This window comes from Lepus europaeus, chromosome 18, assembly GCF_033115175.1.
Source record: "Lepus europaeus isolate LE1 chromosome 18, mLepTim1.pri, whole genome shotgun sequence".
Classification (NCBI taxonomy): domain Eukaryota; kingdom Metazoa; phylum Chordata; class Mammalia; order Lagomorpha; family Leporidae; genus Lepus; species Lepus europaeus.
In genome coordinates, this window is record NC_084844.1 from 48,372,503 (window position 1) to 48,393,118 (window position 20,616).

Sequence of the window (20,616 nt, forward strand, 5' to 3'; positions counted from 1 at the left end):
CGCGCAGGCGCGAGAGACGTAGTTGAGCCAGCGCGCATGCGCAGCTTGGGCCCTCCCAGCATCCTCCAGCACAAGATGGCGCCCCGGAGGTCTGTCCTGCTTCCTGTGTGAGGGAACGCCGGGACTACCCGCCCGCCGTGTTCCAGGTAACGGGGCTCTCCTGGCCAGGGGACACAGGCGTGTCCCTGTTCTCCCGGCCGGCAAGAGCCGTCAGCGTCCTCGGCGTCTTTGGGGAGACTGAGACCCAGGACCAGCGCCAGGTCTCGGAAGCCCCAGCGGGAGTGGGAGGCCACGGGCCCTTCTCGCCGCGCTCCGGGCGCCACTTGTAACTCGGTTTTCCCCACAGCCGCGCCTCGTTCCGCGAGAGAGCCCAGGCCGAGCCCCGGCGGGTGCGATGGCCGCGGTGGTGGGCAAGAGGGAAGGGCCGCCGTTCATCAGCGAGGCAGCCGTGCGGGGCAACGCGGCCGTGCTGGACTACTGCCGGACCTCGGTGTCGGCGCTGTCGGGGGCCACGGCCGGCATCCTCGGCCTCACCGGCCTCTACGGCTTCATCTTCTACCTGCTCGCCTCCGTCCTGCTCTCCCTGCTCCTGATCCTCAAGGCGGGCCGGCGGTGGAACAAGTACTTCAAGTCGCGGCGGCCGCTCTTCACGGGCGGACTCATCGGAGGCCTCTTCACCTATGTCCTCTTCTGGACCTTCCTCTACGGCATGGTGCACGTCTACTGAGCGAGGGCGGGACCCCGGTCGGCGGCGCTCCGTGTAGACTCGCCGAAGTTTTCAAAAGTGTTGAGTTCGCTGCTTGTTCTGTAACGTTATACATAACTTATCTCTGAGGACGACGAGCCCGTAATGTTTTCAGATTAAATGAAGTGTGAGACGCTTTGTTGGACCCTCTCTCCTCCTCTAGCGCACGGGCTGGGTGCGGAAGCCAGCAGGTGGGGACTGGGCGCTAACCTGGCCAGCGTCTAGGAGCCATAGACGGCATGATAGTGCTGGGTGGGCTTTGATCTCACTCGATTCTGTTTATTTTTTTTAATTTGTTACAGGAGGGAGGGAAGTGGGGGGGGGGGGAGGGAAGTGGGAAGGGGGGGGAGAGGTGGAGAGGGAAGTGGGGGTGAAGGTGGAGAAGGAGGGGAGTGGGGGGGAGGGAGAGAGAGAAAGATCTTCCATCCACTAATTTATCACTCCCTGTTATGGACGCAGCGGCTGGAGCTGACCCGGAGCCTCTTCTGAGTCTCCGGGTGCATGCTGCTTTCCCAGGGAGCTGGGTTCTGGAAGTCGGGCAGCCGGGACTAGAACCGGCGCCCACAGGAGATGCTGGCGCTGCAGGCCGGGGTGTTAACCCACTGCGCCACAGCGCCGGCCTCTAGCTCCCTTGCTCCTGGCAGTATACTGCCTTACTAAGGGGCTGCGGCTGGGGCTGGGGCTCAGTGAGGACCAGAAATGCTGCTCGCTGGGAAGGCCCAGGGCCAGGTGTCAGGCCTTGGTCTCCTAACTTGCTCTGTTGGCCGAGTGTGCCTGGAGGGAGAATTGTGTCATTTCAGATCCCTTTCACCTGGCGACACTGTGCTGCCTTTCCCATAAGAAAAAGCAAATCCAAGCTAAACTGGGGTGTTTTAACGTGGGGATAGCTCTGCCTGTGTTAATCCATCACCTTTCTCTTCAGGAGGGTTATCTTAAGTGCGAGTGTCTGATCGAGAAGTAAATACTGCTGCAGAGACGCAGTGACGAACAGGGTGCTCCAAGAATTGATAGTCTGCCTGGGGAGAGCAATGCTCAGTGTGGCGAGTGGTCTCAGGAGAGAGTGGTAGGGCCCTGGCCCAGCCCAGGGGGACATGGAAGCCCAGGACAGCGGCAGCAAACACCGCTGAGTGCGGCCTGTGTGAGGACAGGCTCGGGTGGACCTGGACCACCCGCTGCAGGGCCACGCTCGCAAGTTTGGTCTTGACCCCAAGAGCAGTTGGAGGAAGGCGTTAGTTAGAAGCAGTGGGATAATTTTTCATCATTAGATGGGAAGGGAATTCAAGAGCCTGGACCCAAGTGCCCGTTTCATTTACTGAGCATAGGTGGCCCGTGGCCGACCATAGAAGGGGATCTGGGACCCCGGCCTGAATTCTGTCCGGGCCCCAGGCAAAAGGCTCGGCACAAAGCCGAGGAGCTGTTCCTCTGTCCACCCCTGAAGCGCCCGGTTCAGGTCTGCCCGCCTGCCCCTCTCTCCAGGCGTCGGAGGGGAGGGAGGAAGCCGGGCCTTGAGCAGACCCTGCCCCGCTGGGCACTGAGTGCCGTCCCGTTGGCAGCATCTTGAGGGGATCTATCAAGCCGCCCGGGCACAGGCTAAAAGCCGGGTTCCGGAGTCACCAGCTTCTACTGGTTGACTGAAAAGTGTCAGTTTGACCCGTGCCTTCCCAGCCTTCAAGCATAACATGGGCCCATTTCAAGGGTCTCCACGCTTGAATTTGAATGTCTCTGCCAGAAAATGAGGAACATGCTACAGTGCTTACTCATCTTTCAGTCTTGTCTTCTACAATCAGGCCAGGTTTAAAATGGATGTCTTTTATTTATTGTTTTAGAATTACATGAATGCACAGCTTGGACGCCCCCCACGGTCTCTGCCACCTTCCCTGGCCTCGGGGAACAGCAGGCAGAAAGGGGAGAACAGAGGTGTTCCTGGGGCCCCAGGAGACTGCCCTGAGGGGAGCTGCAGCTCTAGGGAGGGGGTGGCTTAGACCGGAAGGAGCCCTCCTAGACATTGAAGACACCTTTCCAAGTGGCGCGATGTAGGAGCACTGGCTGGGTGCTCTGACACCCAGAGATCTTGCTCCCCCTTCACAGCTGTTCCCGTGGAGGAAGGAGGAAGACCCCAGCATCAGGGCCAGGGCACTTGGCTCGCTCTCAGCTGAGTCCCTGTCATGTCATGCTGAGCCCACCCAGTGTACAAGTCTCCCTCCAGCCATGGTGCGCCCAGAGGCGTTTCTCGATCTTTAGGAAAATTCGAGGTGGACAGGAGTAGGCTGGGCCCGAACGTGACACTCAGGGGATACACAGACGAGGAAGGAGCTCCTGAGGGGCCGGAGCTCTCACCCTCCCGGGAAGCAGTGGGGGCCCGTAGTTAACGGGGCTTGCCGCTCCTGCCTCCCGTCTGCCCCCTAGCGGCCAGTCTGTAGGATCAGTGAGATTGTGCAGGGGAAAGGTGAGACGCGGGCACAGTGCAGCACTGCCCGTAGTCGGGCGGGGCCGCAAGCGTCTCAGAGCGAGGGACCCTGGACACGCAGTAGAGGCCTCCTGGAAGGCTGGGCTGGCCTTGAGGAAACAATGAGGTTGAATAAGTCCTCCAAGGCAGTAGGTTTCCAGGGCAACCCTTGCCAAATGAACGCTAAACCTGGGGGCAGCCATGGTGGCGCAGCACATTAAGCCACGCCTGAATGTCGCCATTCCATACTGGAGCGCTAGTTCCAGTCCCAGCTGCTCCACTTTCAGTCCACTCTGCTAATGCACCTGGGAAGGCAGCAGAACACCCCAGATGGGGTTCTGGGCTCCTGGGCTCCCCAGCTGCTGAGGCCATTTGTGGAACAAACCGGTGGATGGAACATTCTCTCCCTCTCCCTCTCCTTGTTGCTCTGCCTTTCCAATAAATGAATCTTTTTTTAAAGAAATTAAAAAGCTAGCATTGGAAAGGAAGCCACACACAACCTACTGCAGCCGGAGTGCCTTCGCCCCGCTCCTCAGCTGCTCCTCTCGGGGTGAGAGCGCCTTCACGCACAGGTAGCCCCTCACTAGAATGCGCCCGTCACCTTCCAGACTTCAACCTCTACACGACTTCCCCCGGGAAGCCCCGTCTGGGCACTGCCGGCTGAACACAAAGCACCCTGTCCCGGCTGCGGGATGGGTTGGCCACCCGAGTAAGGCTTGTGCCGACACGAGTCCACACATGACACAGGACAGGCACGTCCTAAATCCTGACCGACCAAACGAATGACCACCCAGAGCCATCTCCAGGTTAGACGGCTGCTGCCACGCCTTCCTGAAACCAGGTTAGGAGAAAGCAGACCAGTCCCTCGGCAGCTGTGACCCCTGCCCTTTGAACTTCCTCCCAAACATAGCCCATAAAACCCAAGGGTTTGCTCTCTGGATCACCTGGATTTCTCACTGTGTACTCAGCGGGTTGGGCTCACGGACAGGATCCCAGCCACCCCAAGGTTGGGAAGGGGCTACTCTGGAAAGGGTCCTGCTCTGGGCACCACGCCCCTCTGCCAGCCCCCAGGGGAATGATGCTCACCGCCCCTTCTGTGCGCTGAGAGCACTGTTGCCAGCAAGGACGTTCCCGCTAGCCAAGAAGCGGCTCAGACCCAGCACCTGGGCAGTCCCTGCCCTCTGCCTGGCCCGTCAGCCCGTCCAGACCTGCAGCAAGACACAAGCTCCAGCTTCCTCACTCGGGATTGCACGGGGACGCCTCAGACACCGTGGCAAAGGGAGAAGCCGGCCAGCCGGCTCTCCACACCCGATACTGAAGCTTACCCAGTGTCTGCTTCAGACAGGTGCAGCCATCAGGAACCATCCGGAAACGTTCATTTCCCACAGGTAACCAAGGAGAGCCTCAGCCACGCAGGGGAGCCCTGCAGAGCAGGTGGGGACGCCTCATCGCCTGCGCTTTTCTACCTCTTCAACGTGGAATCACCAGGGGCGGGGTGTTTGGCACAGCGTTAAGACACCACTAGGGATGCCTGCATCCCACATGGCAGCGCCTGGGTTCCAGTCCCAGCTCCGCTCCCAACTCCAGGTCCCTGCTAATGCATACCCTAAGAGACAGCAGGTGATGGCTCAAGTACGCGGGGCCCCGCTACCCACGTGGAAGACATGGGTTGAATTTGGGGTTCCTGCCTTCAGCCTGGCCTAGCCCCAGACAGGGGAGTAAACCAGCAGATGGAAGCTTGCTCTCTCACGCATGCTCTCTTTCAATTAAAATGAAAATAAAGAAAAATTTTAAAATAAATTTTGAATCATTGTAAGTAAAACCACCTGGTTGAAATATTTTAATTTCAATAAATTCAGCATAAAGCCACTTCCGGGTGGGAGCAGGGAGGGATGCTATTGGTCTCAAGGCAGCAGGTGTGTCAGTCTGACCCAGAACCGGCCCCACCACCAAGGCTGCCCTGTGCACCCCGCAGAACCAGGCTTCCCGGACACTAAGATGCACTTGTGGAAGCACCGCACTGATTTCGCACGAGGGTGGGGCCCAGGGAGCTGCACCTCTACCAGGCTTCAGGGCTGACAGTGGGCAGGGGAAGGTGGGGCCTCCATCCCCCACCCCATCAACCGGTCACACCTGTTGAGTGCGCGCCACCTTGAACTTATCCGCACTTTGCACCAAGCCCTGGGGGGCAGCCCAGAGCCTCCCCTTCCCCATCTTACCCGAGAGAGAGGCACGTCCTGGCCCTCCTGCTTGCCTCGCCTCCTGGGCCTCCTTCACTTTGTATCCCCGAGGGCGGAGCCAAATGCCCCTTTCTCTGAGCCACCAGCGAGTGGCTGGATGCCTGCTGGCTCTGGCGGGAGCCCCAGGGGCTGTCCTCCCTGGGGACCAGGCCAGTGGTTCATGTAAGCGTCCCTTGGATAGGGTCCAGCGCACATCATTCGTCAACAAGGGCGCACTGCAGGTGCACACCACTGAATGTCCAGCCGGGGTCCCAGGACAGAGGAAGCCTATGCAGTGGCACACAGGGCCCCAGGCGGCCCCATTCCCTGGGCGTCTGCTCCAGGGCCGCCCCTTCCCAGCTCTCGGTCACCGTGGCCGCGAGGGGCCTCCAGAACACTTGTGGTGCAGGAGACGTGGCTGTGCCGGCCAGCCCAGTTCCCCGGAGGCACCAAGATGTCCTCTCCCCAGTTCACAGCTGTGAGGGTTCCGGCCCCAAAGTCTTCATCTTCACCGAGTCCTCTCCCAGCCAACGGCCGCGGCTATGTCTGCTTTGCCTCCGGATTCTGTGGCAGCTCCACGTTCACACTCTCCGGGGAGCCAGGCCTGGAGCTGGGGGACACGCAGGGAGCAGACGACCCCATCAGGTACCCTGTGGCCGGGGTCAGCCTCCCACTGGTAACCCTGCAGGCAGGCAGAGCATTCGGAGCGGGGGCGAGCTGTGGGTCCCGCTGGGCTGCAGCCCACACACACGCAGAGACAGCCTGAGGCCTGTGGAGCGGCCCAGCCCTGAGCGGGGGCACCTGTGCAGACAGCAGAGCCTCCCATGCATCAGCTGCGGCTGGGCCAAAACACGCAGGTGCCATCCTCTCCCTCGCAGTAAGGAGTTCAGGTGGGCGCCCGGGAAGTGGCCGCCAGCTCGAGGAGCTCTTGGAGGGCGGCTGGGCTCAGGGCCCACCCTATCCGGGTCCCTCGGGCTCCCTGCCTCCATGTCCTGTTGCTGTAGCCCACTTTCCACCCCAGTCTGTTTCTCACCCTTCCCCTGCCCAGGCCCAGCTCCCAGCTCGAGGCTGGAAGGGAAGCTGGGGGCCAGTAGCAAGGCCGGCCCAGGCCCGTGAACTCCCTGCACGTGGCTACACAGCCCCGGGCCTTGGCGTAGTGGGAGCGGCCCCTAGTGTCCAGCCCCACTGGGAAGGAGGTTACTACAGGCAAACAAGACCCGGAACCCAGCAGCCCGGCTGAAGCAGAGCAGCCTGAACGCAGGCTTCTGGCTCGGCGCCGGGGTCACAGCTGCAGGAAGGGCCAGGCTGAGCAGCGTGCCAGGGACGGCAGCCAACCTGCTGAGGCTGGGGCCACCCCAGATCTGCTTGCAGAAAAGGGGCGGGGCGGGGGGGCCTCTGATGGAGACTGGGGACAAGGAAGGCCTTGACCGGGCCGAGGAACTGGACTTCAGAGACACCAGGGCCCTGCACCCGCATCGTATGTAGTAGCCGTATGCAAATCACCTAACTTCCGTACCTCGGGCTCCCAGGAGTCAAACAGGGAATGGCGGTGCCCACCCTAGGAACTTGCTTATTTGTGTTCCTGGGACGCACAGTTGGCCTGGGGGCTTGGAGCACTCATGGGGGCCAGGATAAGCCCCACCAGCACGCCCTCCCCTCAGAGAGGCTCTCCAGGATCCTGGACGCCCCGGAGCAGGTGCCTCAGCGGGAACCCCAGCAGGACCTCACCTGGTGGGCTCCAGCAGCTGCTGGCACACACAGCCGTTCCCCTTAAAGCCGCTGTCACAGCTGCTTCCCAGCGGTGCCTGGGGAGCTTCCTCCAGCCCCGTCTTGGGCAGCTCCTCCAACCCGGCCGTCTGGTCTTCAGTCCCCAAGGCTGACTGCTCTCGTCCCCTGTGCAGGTCGCAGCCATTAACTGGGCCAGCCAAAGTGCGCCCCCTGCAGCCCAGGCCACCACCCTCGCACCACTGGCAGCTCTGCAAGGCCCGGCTCAGGACAGCACTCACAGCCAAGAGTGGGGTTCACTGATCCGCCTGCGGCCCGGCTTGTGGAGGGGCTGCCCCAGTTCACTCTGATCCAGCTCCCCCAGAGACATTCCCAAGGGCATGGCCAGACTCCCACAGGCCTCCCATCTACCACCTGCTGCTGCACTGAACACACACAGCCACACTCACATACACACACACACACATGCACACAGAGACCTACACAGCACAGACTGTCACGTGCGTGCACACATGGACACACGCATACACATAGACACACGCACACATGGACACATACATACACACATACACACACATACATGAACACACACATGGCCCAAGAGACCTGGAGAGGCCTCAGCAGTGGGGCGGGGGTAGGGGGGTGAAGTCCTGGTTTCCCCTTTGCTTCCCACGCCAGTCTCCCTGGACCCAGCCCACGGACCAAGTCCAAGACTGGCTTGATCCCCGCGTGCTGAAAGTGTTCCACGTGACCCGCCTCTCTCCTGTCCCGAGGGAGAGCTGAGGCAGGGCGTAGAGCCAGGCCTGGCCCGGCCCGTGCTGGGCTCTCCGTGCCCTGGCTGCTGAGCGTGGCCTGGGACCACACTGCCTCCCCAGACCCTGCAGCGCCCCCACTGCCGGGTGCCCCGCTGTCCCCTGGGCACTGACCTCACTTTCTCAAACTTCTTGTCACGGTAGAACTCGCTCTTTTTGATGATGTAGATGAGTACCATGTCACAGATGAACGCCGCCTACAAATGGATGAGGGTCCCTGACACACTTCACGCTGTCTGATCCTACTGCAGCTGCGAGCCAGCTTCCCCCAGGTGAGCAGGTAGGGCTGGGAAAGGGGCCCCCTTGCCAAAGGCAGCAGGGCTGGCCCACGGCAGAGCCACAGGGGGACCACAGGGTCTCCACCTGCTCCCCAGGCTGAGCACTGGCCTGCCCCGCCCCCCCACGACCCTGCCCCCATCCGGCCATCCCTTCCAGAGACCGCACAGGGTGCGGGAGGGTGTGGTCAGTGGAGACCTTCGGGGCATCTCCCTCTGCTGCAGGGTGACGATCACAACAGGAGCGGGGGGGTTGGGGGGCAGCGAGAAGGCAGGACTCCACCGGGCCTGGGGATGGACGTCAGGGCAGGGAGTATAAGGCAACAAAAGGCTGGGAAGGGCATTCTGCAGGGGAGACCATGCCCCAGGGCCTGTGCGAGAACAGCCAGCCCTGTTCCTGGAGGGGCCGACGGGGACCAGCCCAGAAAGCGGCTCAGAAGCTCTCTGAGGCAGTGGTCCTGGTTCTTGACATAAGGGCGAGGCACCACAGTAGCCTGTGGTCAAGGACCCGGACGGGTTGTGCAGTGCCTCTATCCTCCACCAGGGGGAGACTCCACCCACAGCACAGGGTTGGGGAAGGGCCCTGATTGACTATGGGGTGGTGGGTGGGGCCAACAGGTGAACTGGGTCCTCTTACCTCGGATGCTGCACACCTTCCTCCCCCAGATGCCGAAAATGCTATTTATCAATTCCATGTGGCATCGAGAACACCTCAGCCACAGGCCTCCACCACCCTTCCCTGCCTGGGTCCTGGGTTCACAGGCGTGAACGCCAGGAGCCCCGTGTTCCCATTGTACCCATGGCTGCAGCAGACCCATCCCTAAGCAGGTTACTGCCGGCAGCCTGGGGAGGAACTGCTGGGGGCTCCATCAACAGCCTCTCAGGAATCCTCCCAGGGGGCTGCCGGGACCACCCAGGCAGAGGAACCAAGGAGGAGGCAGCCAGAGGCCTTGGGACCGGACTTGCAGAGTGGGGAGAAGGAGCCTTTCTCTGCCCACCAGCCACTCTGGCCCCTCCTGTGTGGCCCCTCCTTTAAGCATGGGTCACAGGGCCATCTCCCCTGCCTTGCGTCCACGTAGCCCAGTGGGCCTCAGCCAGGGCTGACTTCCCCAGAAGTCGTGTCTGGTGGCTCCTACACATCCCGCACGCTCAGGGAACGGCCTGGCCCCAGATGTCAACAGTGCCCAGGCTGAGAATCCCAGTCCATTGCGCGTAGTCCTGCCCTCTTTAAGCACAAGTGGAGAGGGAGCTAGAGGCTCAGGGGCCGACCTCTGACCCCAGAGAAGGCCCGCCCACCCCTGCCAGATCCAGAGCTCCAGGCGGGTGCTCTCTGGCTCTGAGAGAGGAATGGAGCTGTCACTGCCGCTGGGGGCAGCTGGCCAGGCACGAAATCCCAGGAGCTCACTCCCATGGGGACCTGGCAGCTGGCACTGGGACAAGCCCAGGTAGGAAGCAAGGTGGGAGGGAGCAGTACTCACGGCACCCATGAGCGCCACCCCAGAGGCCAGGTTGATGACGGTGGGGATGATGTTGAATTTCCCTGCCTGCAAGACACAGGGCAAGGTGGACGGTGGGATCCCAGGGACCCCGCCAAGCCCCTTACCTGTCCCTCCCCTGACCCCGGCCCGGCCACAGAGCGCATGCCCACTGCACACACCTTGCCGTTCACTAGCACGTCGAAGCGGATGCCGTAGGCTTTCATCAGGATGCGGAACTCCACCCCGGCGGCGTCTCGGTAGTATTTGGCAAACCTGGGGGAGGCGGGGCCGGGCAGCCTCTGTGGCAGCAAGGACGTGGCACTGCGGGGACTTCCTGGGGGGGGGGGTGCTCCCAGGACCCTGACGCCCAGCAGCTCCGGGAGTGGGCCTGCTACCCTCTCACTGAGCCACCGTCAAAGACACCTCCACCAGATGTCGCCAGGGCTTGCCCTGTTCCCTCTGCGCCCATCGCGAGCCACCACAACACTGCAGGCATTGGCCCGCCAAAGGAGCCAAGCGTCGTGGACTCCATGGCAAAATCGGGCAGCATCCTCCCAGCCAGGCACAGCCACGGCTGCTGTCCCGGCCACCGTGCAGGAACGTACCTTCCCTCAGCTGCCTCGCCCTGCCCCTCCTCTGACGCCCGCCCCCAAGAAAGGCAGTGTCCAGACGAGACGTCACGAGGGACCCAGGGTGGCAGAGGCCACAGTTACCTGAAGTTGTACCCAGTCGATACGGTCTTTTCAAAGCTGTAATCCAGACGGCTAAAAGAATAGTGAGGGTTGCATTCGGAGGCCGGTTTGTCGAGATCACAGTTCCATTCGATGTGAATGCCTATCACGCCACCCTTGATGAGAGCGGGACGCCGGTCAGGGCAGGGTGCCTCCTGGGAGGGGCACGGAGTCCCAGAGCCGCACAACGGGGGACGAGCTGGGGCAGGGGGCCAGCCCCACGGGACCACCCGCCACAGCACCTCCCTCTGTCCATGGATTGCGTGTGGCTAGGACACTGGCACAGCCCCGCTGTGTGGCACAGCTAACGCTGAACTCAGGGCCCCCAGGGAGGGCTCCCCGAGTACATGGCACCCACCTCCAGGGCTATGTCCTCGAAGCTGCTCCCAGCCCAGCGGACCACGGACCCCAGGCGGAAGATGGGGCAGTAGGGGTTCTTGGGGCCAAAGTGACAGGACTTCAGCAGCGTTTTGTCCTTCGTGTCCAGCACATTCGTCCTGCGTGCCGGCCACACGTGGCCAGGGAAGCCAGGGTGGGACTTGCTGTGCCCGGTCTGGCCCACCCCAACCCCAGGCCTCACCCTTCCCCAGCTAACACCCTCGTCCACGCACATCCAGATGGCTCACACACTCACCCCAGGCACCTGCACCGCCCTTAGTCATGAGCCAGGGCCCCAGCCACCAAGCCCCACGTACTTGGAGAAGTTGAATTTGGGGAAGCGAATGAAGTTCTTTATATAAACGGTGAAGTCTTCGGCGTCCCCCAGGAGCGGCTTCCTGAAAACCATCCCAGGGCAGCCTGAGCAGCAGGCGCTGCCCCTGCCCCTGCCCCTGCCCTCCCCACCCCGCCCCAGCCTCCCCAGGCAGGAGGCAGGGCTGAGGCCAGGTCCCTGGGGTCCCCTGGAGCCCCCTGGAGCCCTGGGCAAGGCCAGTTAGCTCTTATTGGGGTGGCCCCTAGGGCTCCCCAGGATGTCCTGACTTCTCCATCGAGTGGGCACGGCTCTGTACTCCACCTGGGACCCACCAGGTGGGACTGGGCAGCTCCTCAGGGTGGGAGGCCCCAACACTCACTTGGGCTTGGACCTGGACTCCACCGGACACCAGGCGAAGATCTCACAGGTGCCCCTGCTGGAGTTCCCTGCCTGCAGGCAGCGGCCAGTCTTCACTCCTACAGCGGGGGGAGGGGACAGGGACGATGCCAGGAGCCTTCCAGCCCCGGGAGCCCCTGCGCCCCGTTCCAGGCTGGCCATGCTGTGCCCTCACCATTTCCAGCCTTCACGGGCACTCCCGCGGGGCAGTCGCTGTCCTGAGAACACCGGCCGTCGGGAACGTGCTCATTCTGCCAGGAGAGAGGGCACTGGCTGGGGGGAGCCCACCTTGTCCCGGGGAGCCCACCCCCCCCCCCAGACGCCACACACCCTTTGAGAACCTGCTGTTCCCTGGACAATGCAGGTGCCAAGCACAGACACAAACCCCCATGTCAATCAAGGCTGCTGGCTCACCCACGCCCTCCCCAGCGCCCCCTGTGGATCAAACCTCAGCACAGACGCCCTGCTGCTGGTGAGGGGTCACAACCAGGTTGGTGACGATGAAGAAGACATTCTCTCCCTAGGGAACCAGACAGGGGGTAAGGGACCGTCCTCCCCAGGGCTGCCTGGGTGTTGGGCACGATGGTGCCACAAAACCTGCACCCCCTCCCCGTCTGCCTGCTGACCCCACAGTTCCTGAGTGGGTCTTGGGATAGGGCGCCTTCCAGTCCCCACACCCCACCTGCCGTCTACCCCGTGAATCCTCTTCTGTCCTCAGCCACTGGGGTTGAAGCCCAGACGGGGGAGAAGGGGCACTGATGGGGTCGCCCCAGGCCTGGCAGGGCCAGCGGTGGACAGGCTGGGCAGGGTTTTGGGAGGCACTGGCATGGAAGCCATCACACAAGGCACCGTCTAGGAGGGCAGGGTGTGGCCCGGTGCAGGGGAGTGGGGCTCGGATGGAGGGAGGAGTCTCTGCTACCTGGTGGCCAGCCCAGGCCAAGGCAGACAATAGATGGGCCTAAGGAACCCAAGCAGGACCAGGAGCGGGCTCAGACCTGGGGAGGAATGACGTAGTCGGCAACATCCCAGAGCCGCACCCCGAGCTCCGAGGTATTGGTGTAGGCCACGCCCTTGACTTTGGTGACCACAGAACTGTGCAGCGAGGTGTCCACGTCCTGGTAGCCCTTCTTGACCAGGAACACCCACCTGCGGGGAGGGGCCAATGCGGAGCATCAGCCGCAGGGCTCCTTTGCGGGAATGTGTCCCCTGGTCCACCCAGGGTGGGAGTCCCAGCGGCTCCTGGTGAGGGCAGGGACCAGCTTGGGGCTGCACCTGTCCCACCAGCTCGAGGCTCCCACTGCTGCCCAGGACACAGTTCTGGGAGCGGCAGGGGCTCTGCTGAAGCCACAGCTGGACAGGCCTGGGCACGCACGGGCTGTGTGACCTCAGGCAGCTGCGGGCTGGGGAGGTGGGGGTATGAAATGAGCTGGCGCCTCACCTGACCTTAACTCTCAGGAGGCCTCAGACAGACAGAGGGGCGGTACACAGAACCAGAGTGCGAATCTGCTCTTTGTACCAAAAACAGAAACAAGGGAAGAAAAAAAAGACAGGTTGGACTTCATCAACTTTTTTTTTTTTTTTTTTTTTTTTTGCAGGCAGAGTGGACAGAGAGAGAGACAGAGAGAAAGGTCTTCCTTTGCCATTGGTTCACCCTCCAATGGCCGCTGCAGCCGGCACACCGCGCTGATCCGAAGCCAGGAGCCAGGTGCTTCTCCTGGTCTCCCATGCGGGTGCAGGGCCCAAGCACTTGGGCCATCCTCCACTGCACTCCTGGGCCACAGCAGAGAGCTGGCCTGGAAGAGGGGCAACCAGGACAGAATCCGGCACCCCGACCGGGACTAGAACCCGGGGTGCCGGTGCCACAGACAGAGGATTAGCCTAGTGAGCCACGGCGCCGGCCAACAACATTTAAAACTTGTGCTGAGTAAGCTTTTGGTGCGGTGGTTAAGATGCCGTGTGGGACATCAGTATCCCGATCAAGTGGCTGGATTTCAGTCCTGGCTCCACCTCCAAAGCCCACCCTGGGAGGCAGCAGGTGATGGCTCAAGCAGTTGGGTCCCTGTCACCACATGGGAGACCTGGATTGAGCTCCTGGCTCCCAGCTTGGGCCTGGCCCAATCCTGGCTGTTGTGGGCATATGGGGAGTAAAACTGCAGATGGAAGACCTTTCTCGGTCTCTCTGACCTTCATTTTTCTTTTCTTTTCTTTTTTTTTTTAAGATTTATTTTTTCATTTGAAGTCAGAGTTAGAGAAAGAGGGAGAGATCTTCCATCCGTTGGTTTACTCCCCAAATGGCTGCAACAGCCAGGGTTGGGCCAGGCCAAAGCCAGGAGCCAAGAGCCCTGGATCTCCCACATGGGTGCAGGGGCCCAAGGACTTGGGCCATCTTCCACTGCTTTTCCAGGCCATAGCGGAGAGCTGAACTGGAAGTGGAGCAGCCAGGACTCAAACCAGTGCATTTGTGGGACGCCAGCACTACAGGAAGCGGCTTAACCTACTATACCACAGCGCTGTCCCCCTCTCTGCCTTTCAAATAAAGTGAAAATATTTATAAAACTTCTGTGCATCAAAGAACATGATTGAGAAAGTGAAAACTCATAAAACGAGAAAATACTTGCAAATCACTTCTCTGGCAAGGATCCAGTATCCAGCATATATAAAGACTTCTGTTTTTGAGAGAGAGAGAGAGAGAGAGGCCCAGGGAGGCACAGAGCTCCCATCCACTTGTCCACTCCTCAAAGATTTACAACAGCTGGGGCTGGGCCAGACTGAGGCCAGGAGCCTGAATTTAACACAGGTCTCCACGTGGGTGCAGGGACCCAGTTACTGCAGCCACCACCACTGCTCCCCAGGGTCTGCATTAGCAAGAAGCTGGAGTCAGGAGCCAGAGCTGGGGACCGAACCCAGGCCCCTGATGTGGACCAAGGGCGTCCTAACCACGAGCCTAAGTGCCTGTTCCCGAGACTACCAAAAATATTTCATTAGATTTTCTTCTAGTAAACACACATGGTTAATTCATCTGCAAATTGTTTGATGAGGAATTGGTTGTAGGCACTCATTCTTTTCCTACTAACTTACAGTGTAACCTATAATGTAGCAAATTAAAATATACTGAAGCTTGGGGCTGGCGCCGTGGCTCACTTGGCTAATCCTCCACCTGTGGTGCCGGCATCCCATATGGGCTCCGGATTCTGTCCTGGTTGCTCTTCTTCCAGTCCAGCTCTCTGCTGTGGCCCGGGAGGGCAGTGGAGGATGGCCCAAGTGCTTGGGCCCCTGCACCCACATGGGAGACCAGGAGGAAGCACCTGGCTCCTGGCTTTGGATCAGTGCAGCGCTGGCCGTAGCGGCCATTGGAGGGTGAACCAACGGAAGGAAGACCTTTCTCTCGGTCTCTCTCCCTCTCACTGTCTATAACTCTATCTGTCAAACAAATTAAAAAAATATATACTGAAGCTTGCATTTAAAAAAAAAACAGATACCACTTCACTAGAGGATGGCTGTAAAACAAAAAAATGGGGAAAAAAAAAAACACATCTTGATGAGGATGTGCAGAAGTGGGAAGCCTCACTCATCGCTCATGGGGATGCAAACAGCGTGCGGCTGCTGTAGAAAAGTCCGACCCGAGCGACACCCTGACATCACAGTAGGGACTCCGTCTTAGAGACCCCGAGGCACCATCTTGGAAAAGCACCCCCTACCATGAGAGCAGGATCTAAAAGTTAAGAACCACACACACATCCTGCTTGGCAGAATACAGAAATCCCCTAGTGTGGTCGCTCAAGCTTGAAACAGATTGGCTGTACCTGGATTATTGTTAAGATTGCGATTTGTTGGCCGGCGCCGCGGCTCACTAGGCTAATCCTCTGCCTTACGGTGCCGGCACCCCGGGTTCTAGTCCCGGTCAGGGTGTCAGATTCTGTCCCAGTTGCCCCTCTTCCAGGCCAGCTCTCTGCTATGGCCCAGGAAGGCAGTGGAGGATGGCCCAAGTGCTTGGGCCCTGCACCCGCATGGGAGACCAGGAGAAGCACCTGGCTCTTGCCTTTGGATCAGCGTGGTGCGCAGGGCTGCGGCAGCCATTGGAGGGTGAACCAACGGCAAAGGAAGACCTTTCTCTCTGTCTCTCTCTCTCTCACTGTCCACTCTTCCACTCTGCCTGTCAAAAATTAAAAAAAAAAAAAAAAAGATTGCAATTTGTGTCCTGCGTGTGATGTAGGCCAACACCTAGACTAACATCAAGATTGTGACTGATATTGGTTTCCTGTGTGCTTCAGGCCAGCTTAGCCCTGGCAACCACATATCCCCCCTTCCCTCCTGGTGGTTTTTGCCTTTCTAAACCCCACTGCTTTGAGCTTCGGGGTTAAAAGTTCTTTCGGGCATGACCCTACTTCTCAACCACTGGCTAAAATAAAGGACTCATTCCAGATTCTCCTTGTGAGGCCGTGTCTCTGTGACTTGCTTCAGGTACAACAGGTCCCCAAAACATCAAAGACAGAGTCACCGAACGACCCAACAATTCTACTCAGGATATACCCAAGGGAACTGAAAAAAAAAAAAAAATACAGCCCAGGGGTGGGTGTCACGGGGCACCGGGTTTTAAGCCACAGCTCAGGAGTCCCAGCTGCTCCGCTTCCAAACCAGCTCGGCTGCTAATGCGCCTGGGAAGCCGGCAGTCATGGCTCAAGGACTTGAGTTCCTGCCAGCCACAGAAAAGACCTGGATGGAATTCTGGGCTCCTGGCTGAGGCAGCCACTTAGGGAGTGAACCAGCAAACAGAAGATCTCTGTCTCCTCCCACCACCCCCGCTGTCTCTCCACTTTTCAAATAAGTAATGCTTGAAATAAAAAAGAAAAGAAAACCACGCTTCCAATCCAGCTCCCTGCTAATGTGCCTGGGAAAACGCAGCAGAAGATGGCCCAGAATTTGAACGTGAATGTTCTCAGTCATTCCAAACAGCCAACAACTGGAAACAGCTGGCGAACGGACACAGGACGGACTCGGCACGTCCTCCCAGGGGGAAGTGTTGCGGCCATGAAGAATGGAGCACTTGCTAATCCACCTTACAACCTGAATGAGTCTGGAAAACACACTCAGTGGAAGAAGCCAGACAACAGAGGCGCATGCCACATAGTTGCCTTAATGTGAAATGTCCAGAGCAGGAAAACCCAGAGATGGAAAGAAAGCTTGCAACGGGGGTGGGGACCATCACAACCGCTGCTCTCTCCCCACATCCGGGAACTCGGAGCGTCCTAACACACGGCCTGGCCCAGCCAGAAGCATCAGGTGAACACTCAAGGAACAACTCAGCTCGTACATAGGGCCCGAGGCAGGAGACAGCCAGGGGTATGAAGGACGAAGCTCAAGAGACGCTGGGTGCTTGGCATCCCAGGAGGAAACAGGAGGCACCCAACAGTGCTCACTGAATGAGTAAAAGAAGCTGCATCCCAGCTGTCCAGGGTGCCGGCCTCCCTCCATCTCTTCCATCCCTGCCCCCAGGACTGAGCAGGGCCTGGCTGGGCAACCCCATCGGGCTGGCACCGACTTCTTCCAGCTGGGATGGGGCGGCGGGCAGCTGAGCTGGGGGCAGAGGTGGAGGCTTCTGGCAGGACCCCCAGCCGGAGACTAGAGAGGCCGGCCAAAGGTGGCAGGGTGAGCTGACCGGAAGGGAGATGGGGACATGCCAGGCTGATGAGTGGCGCAGCCCGAGCATGGCTCTGACACTCAGGGATTATAAATAACTGCCCCGCCTCGGTGCAGCTGCCCAGCCAGAACCCAGGGAGGCTGGGGGGAGGGAGGGTACAGAATCAGCTGCGGCCCAGCCCCCTGCCCAGGGCTCAATCATTGGAGCCTGCAGCCCTGGGGGAAGGGGCTGCCCATGGAAAACCTCTTAAATTAAGGAACCGGGAAGCCCCTGCTTCATCTCATCTCCTCCAGGGCCAACGTGGGAGTCCATGGCTCCCCAACGCGAACTCCGCAGGGCCCAATGAGGGCCCCTCCCCACCTCCCCAGGCGGACCCCTGCGCACAGGGGCGGACTCCCGAGCCTGCCCCGCGCCCCGGGGGTACTCACAGGAGCAGGTAGAGCAGGATGCCGAACTGCAGCAGCCTGTAGAGCAGGCCCACCTTCTTGTTCTTGGCCACCACATACTTTTCTGTCTTGTAGTCGAAGAAGGACAGGCAGAGCCCCTTGCAGTCCATGGAGCCGCCTCACCCGGGCCTGCGGACCGCCCAGCCGCACGTGTGCCGCATGGGCAGCCGCTGCCCCGCCTGCCCCGGGGCGGCCGCCCCGCTCGCTGCCGCAGCCCGGCTGCGCGGCTCCAACGGGCCGGGGCCGCAGAGCGCGCGGGCGCCCGGGGCCGGCCGGTTACCGGTGCGGCTGACACAGCCCCCGCTGGGACTGGCTGCGGCCAGCGCGGGGGCGGCGACCTTGCAGCCACCTCCTCCCCTCCTCTCCCGGCCCTGCCAGGCCGCCGCGGCAGCGTGTGCCCCGGCCGCTAGCCTGGGAGGTCAGGCGAGCCGCAGACACGCACCGGACGGTCGTAGGGCAGGAGTGGGCAGGGAAGGAACGGAAGAGGGCAGGGCAGCTTTTAAGGCGAAATCCCTGCCCCCTCTCTTACCGAAGGGTTTCTCTTCTAGTGAATGGGGAAACTGAGGCCAGGGGGCGCGAGACCTACCACACAGGAAGTGGGGACAGAGAACACTCCCAGGTAAACGCGGCTCATCGGCCACCAGGATTTCCTGGCTGGCAGATACGTGTTTCCTGAGGGAGACTAACACTTGCCGGCCTGTGGCTGCCATAATCAACCAGATGTTCTCTCTGCAGCAGGTGCAGCTGGCTTAAAACCCCACACGCCTGCGGAGCTGGAGTCAGCACCCACAGCGTGAGAACCCTGCTCCGCACGCAGGACAGGCCGGGTGGGAGTGTGTGGCCCCACTGAGACCAGAAGCTCCAGGAGGGCAGGGCCCTGCACTTGGTTGTGGAGCGCGTGAGCAAACCCAGCCCTGGTGGCTTTATTTAAGATTTGTTTATCTATGAAGCAGAGAGAGACCTTGTCCATCTGCTGGTTCATTCCCCAAATGGTCGCAATGGCCAGGGCTGGTTCAGACCAAATCCCAGAGCCTGGGACTCCATACGGTATCCCACGTGGGTGGCGAGGGCCCGAGGATGTGGGCCATCTGCTGCTGCTTCCCCAGTGCATCAGCATGGAGCTACACTGCAAGCAGAGCAGCCAGGACTTGAACCAGCGCTCGCATAGGGGATGCCAGCGCCACAGGTGGTGGCTTAACCCACTGCACTACCACACCCGCCCTGGCCCTGGTGTTTTGTAAATAGGAGGGGCATGTGCTACTGCCCCCATCCCTGTTGCCAGCTCTTCCTGGGCCCTCCCCAGAGAGACGCAGTCACCATCCAGACACGTGGCACTGTGTAGATGCCCTGGGAAGTCTGCTCCAGGGTGAGGGTGCAGAAGGTGGACTTCCTGAGCCTCACAGAGACCCTGAATGGCAATTGGCCTGGTGGAGAGCTCCAGAGGCTGGAATGCAGCCGCCATGGCGCTCCAAGCACAGAGGATGGCGTCACCAGGAGTCCCTCACTCCCCAGTGAGACTCCTGGGTTTTGTGGCCAGGGCTTGTTTGTCCTGCAAAGGGGTCCACCTTCATTTTGCAAAACACTTGCCCCTGCCCCTTTTTAAAGATTCTTTTTTGTTGTTGTTGTTAAAGATTTCTTTGTTTATTTGAAAGGCAGAGTTACAGAGAGGCAGAGGCAGAGAGAAAGGGAGAGCAAGAGTGAGAGGGAGACAGAGGTCTTCCACCCTCTGGTTCACTCCCCCAAATGGCTGCAACCACCAGAGCTGAGCTGATCTGAAGCCAGGAGCCAGGAGCCAGGAGCTTCCTCCGGGTCTCCCACATGGGTGCAGGGGCCCAAGGACTTGGGCCATCTTCTACTGCTTTCCTAGGCCATAGCAGAGAGCTGGATCAGAAGTGGAGCAGCCAGGACTCGAACTGGTGCTCATATGGGATGCTGGCGCTTCAGGTATCCTGCTTTACTTGCTACACCAGAGTTGGCCCACGATTCATTTATTTTAAAGTCAGAGTGACAGGGAAAGGAAAGAGACAAGAGAATGAGAGTGAGAGCGAGAAAGACTGATCGTCCATCTGCTGGTTCACTCCCCAAATAGCTGCAAAGGCCAGGGCTGGGCCAGGCCAAAGCCCGGAGCCAGAAACTCTATCCCAGTCTCCCACATGGGCGGCACTGACCCAAGAACTTGGGCTGCCATCCATTGCCTTCCCAGCGTATTAGCAGGGAGATGATGGCAGTAGACCCCAGCTGCCACTCAAGAGGCAGTTTAACCTGCTGTGCCACAACGCAGGCCTGCTCTCCGGTTCTTGATCGGTCAAACCTTTACTGAGGGTCGGCTCTGTGGCACAATGGGCTAAGCCTCTGCCTGCAGTGCCTGCATCCCATATGGGCAGGCTCTGGCTGCCTCTCTTTCCATCAAGCTCTCTGCTATGGCCTGGGAAAGCAGTAGAAGATGGCCCAAGTCCTTGGGCCCCTGTACCCACGTGGGAGACACAGAAGAAGCTCCTGGGTCCTGGCTTTGGATCGGCGCAGCTCCGGCCATTGCGGCCATTTGGGGAGTGAACCAGTGGATGGAAGACCTTTATTTCTGTCTCTCCCTCTTTCTGTAACTCTACCTCTCAAATAAAAAAATAGAGTCTTAAACAAAACAAAAACAAAGACACCTTTACTGAGTGCCTGCCCTGTGCAGCTGGAGGCACCGGCCCTGCTCCGGCTTTGGGGGAGGGCTCCTGGTCCTGTCTGATCTGCCTCCAGCGTGGGCAGCCCTTCCTGGATTCCTCCAGGCACAGCCACGACCAGGCTGCAACTTCCTTGAGAACCACCCTGGAGCCTTAGAGACCATGGGAGAGACGTTGGGGGGGGGGGGGCTACTTTCTCGGACCAGGCCCTTACAGTACGGCTATGACAAACATATTCCATTAATAGACATCTCAGATCCATTTAAGAAACAGCAAATGCATCATTAATGTGGCTTGAATACAGTCCACAGGGAAAAGCGTGTCCCACGTCCGGCAGCCGCACAG

General features: G+C 60.0%; 2 protein-coding genes across 2 annotated transcripts; one reads left to right on the plus strand and one right to left on the minus strand.

The window, feature by feature from the left end:
- The first annotated feature begins 11 nt into the window (after window positions 1–11).
- EMC6 (ER membrane protein complex subunit 6) lies at window positions 12–883 on the plus strand. The gene is made up of 2 exons (XM_062175305.1): window positions 12–146; window positions 347–883. The coding sequence occupies exon 2, from the start codon at window positions 395–397 to the stop codon at window positions 725–727; it is 333 nt and encodes a 110-aa protein (XP_062031289.1). The 5' UTR covers window positions 12–146; window positions 347–394; the 3' UTR covers window positions 728–883.
- Window positions 884–4,988: 4,105 nt separating this feature from the next.
- P2RX5 (purinergic receptor P2X 5) lies at window positions 4,989–17,776 on the minus strand. Its single transcript, XM_062175034.1, has 13 exons — window positions 17,585–17,776; window positions 12,514–12,664; window positions 11,967–12,038; window positions 11,694–11,769; window positions 11,502–11,598; window positions 11,127–11,207; window positions 10,790–10,928; window positions 10,414–10,547; window positions 9,880–9,973; window positions 9,701–9,766; window positions 8,062–8,144; window positions 7,139–7,303; window positions 4,989–6,020 (listed from the first exon to the last, which is right to left on the minus strand). The coding sequence occupies exons 1-13, from the start codon at window positions 17,710–17,712 to the stop codon at window positions 5,951–5,953; spliced, it is 1,356 nt and encodes a 451-aa protein (XP_062031018.1). The 5' UTR covers window positions 17,713–17,776; the 3' UTR covers window positions 4,989–5,950.
- Between the last annotated feature and the right edge of the window lie 2,840 nt (window positions 17,777–20,616).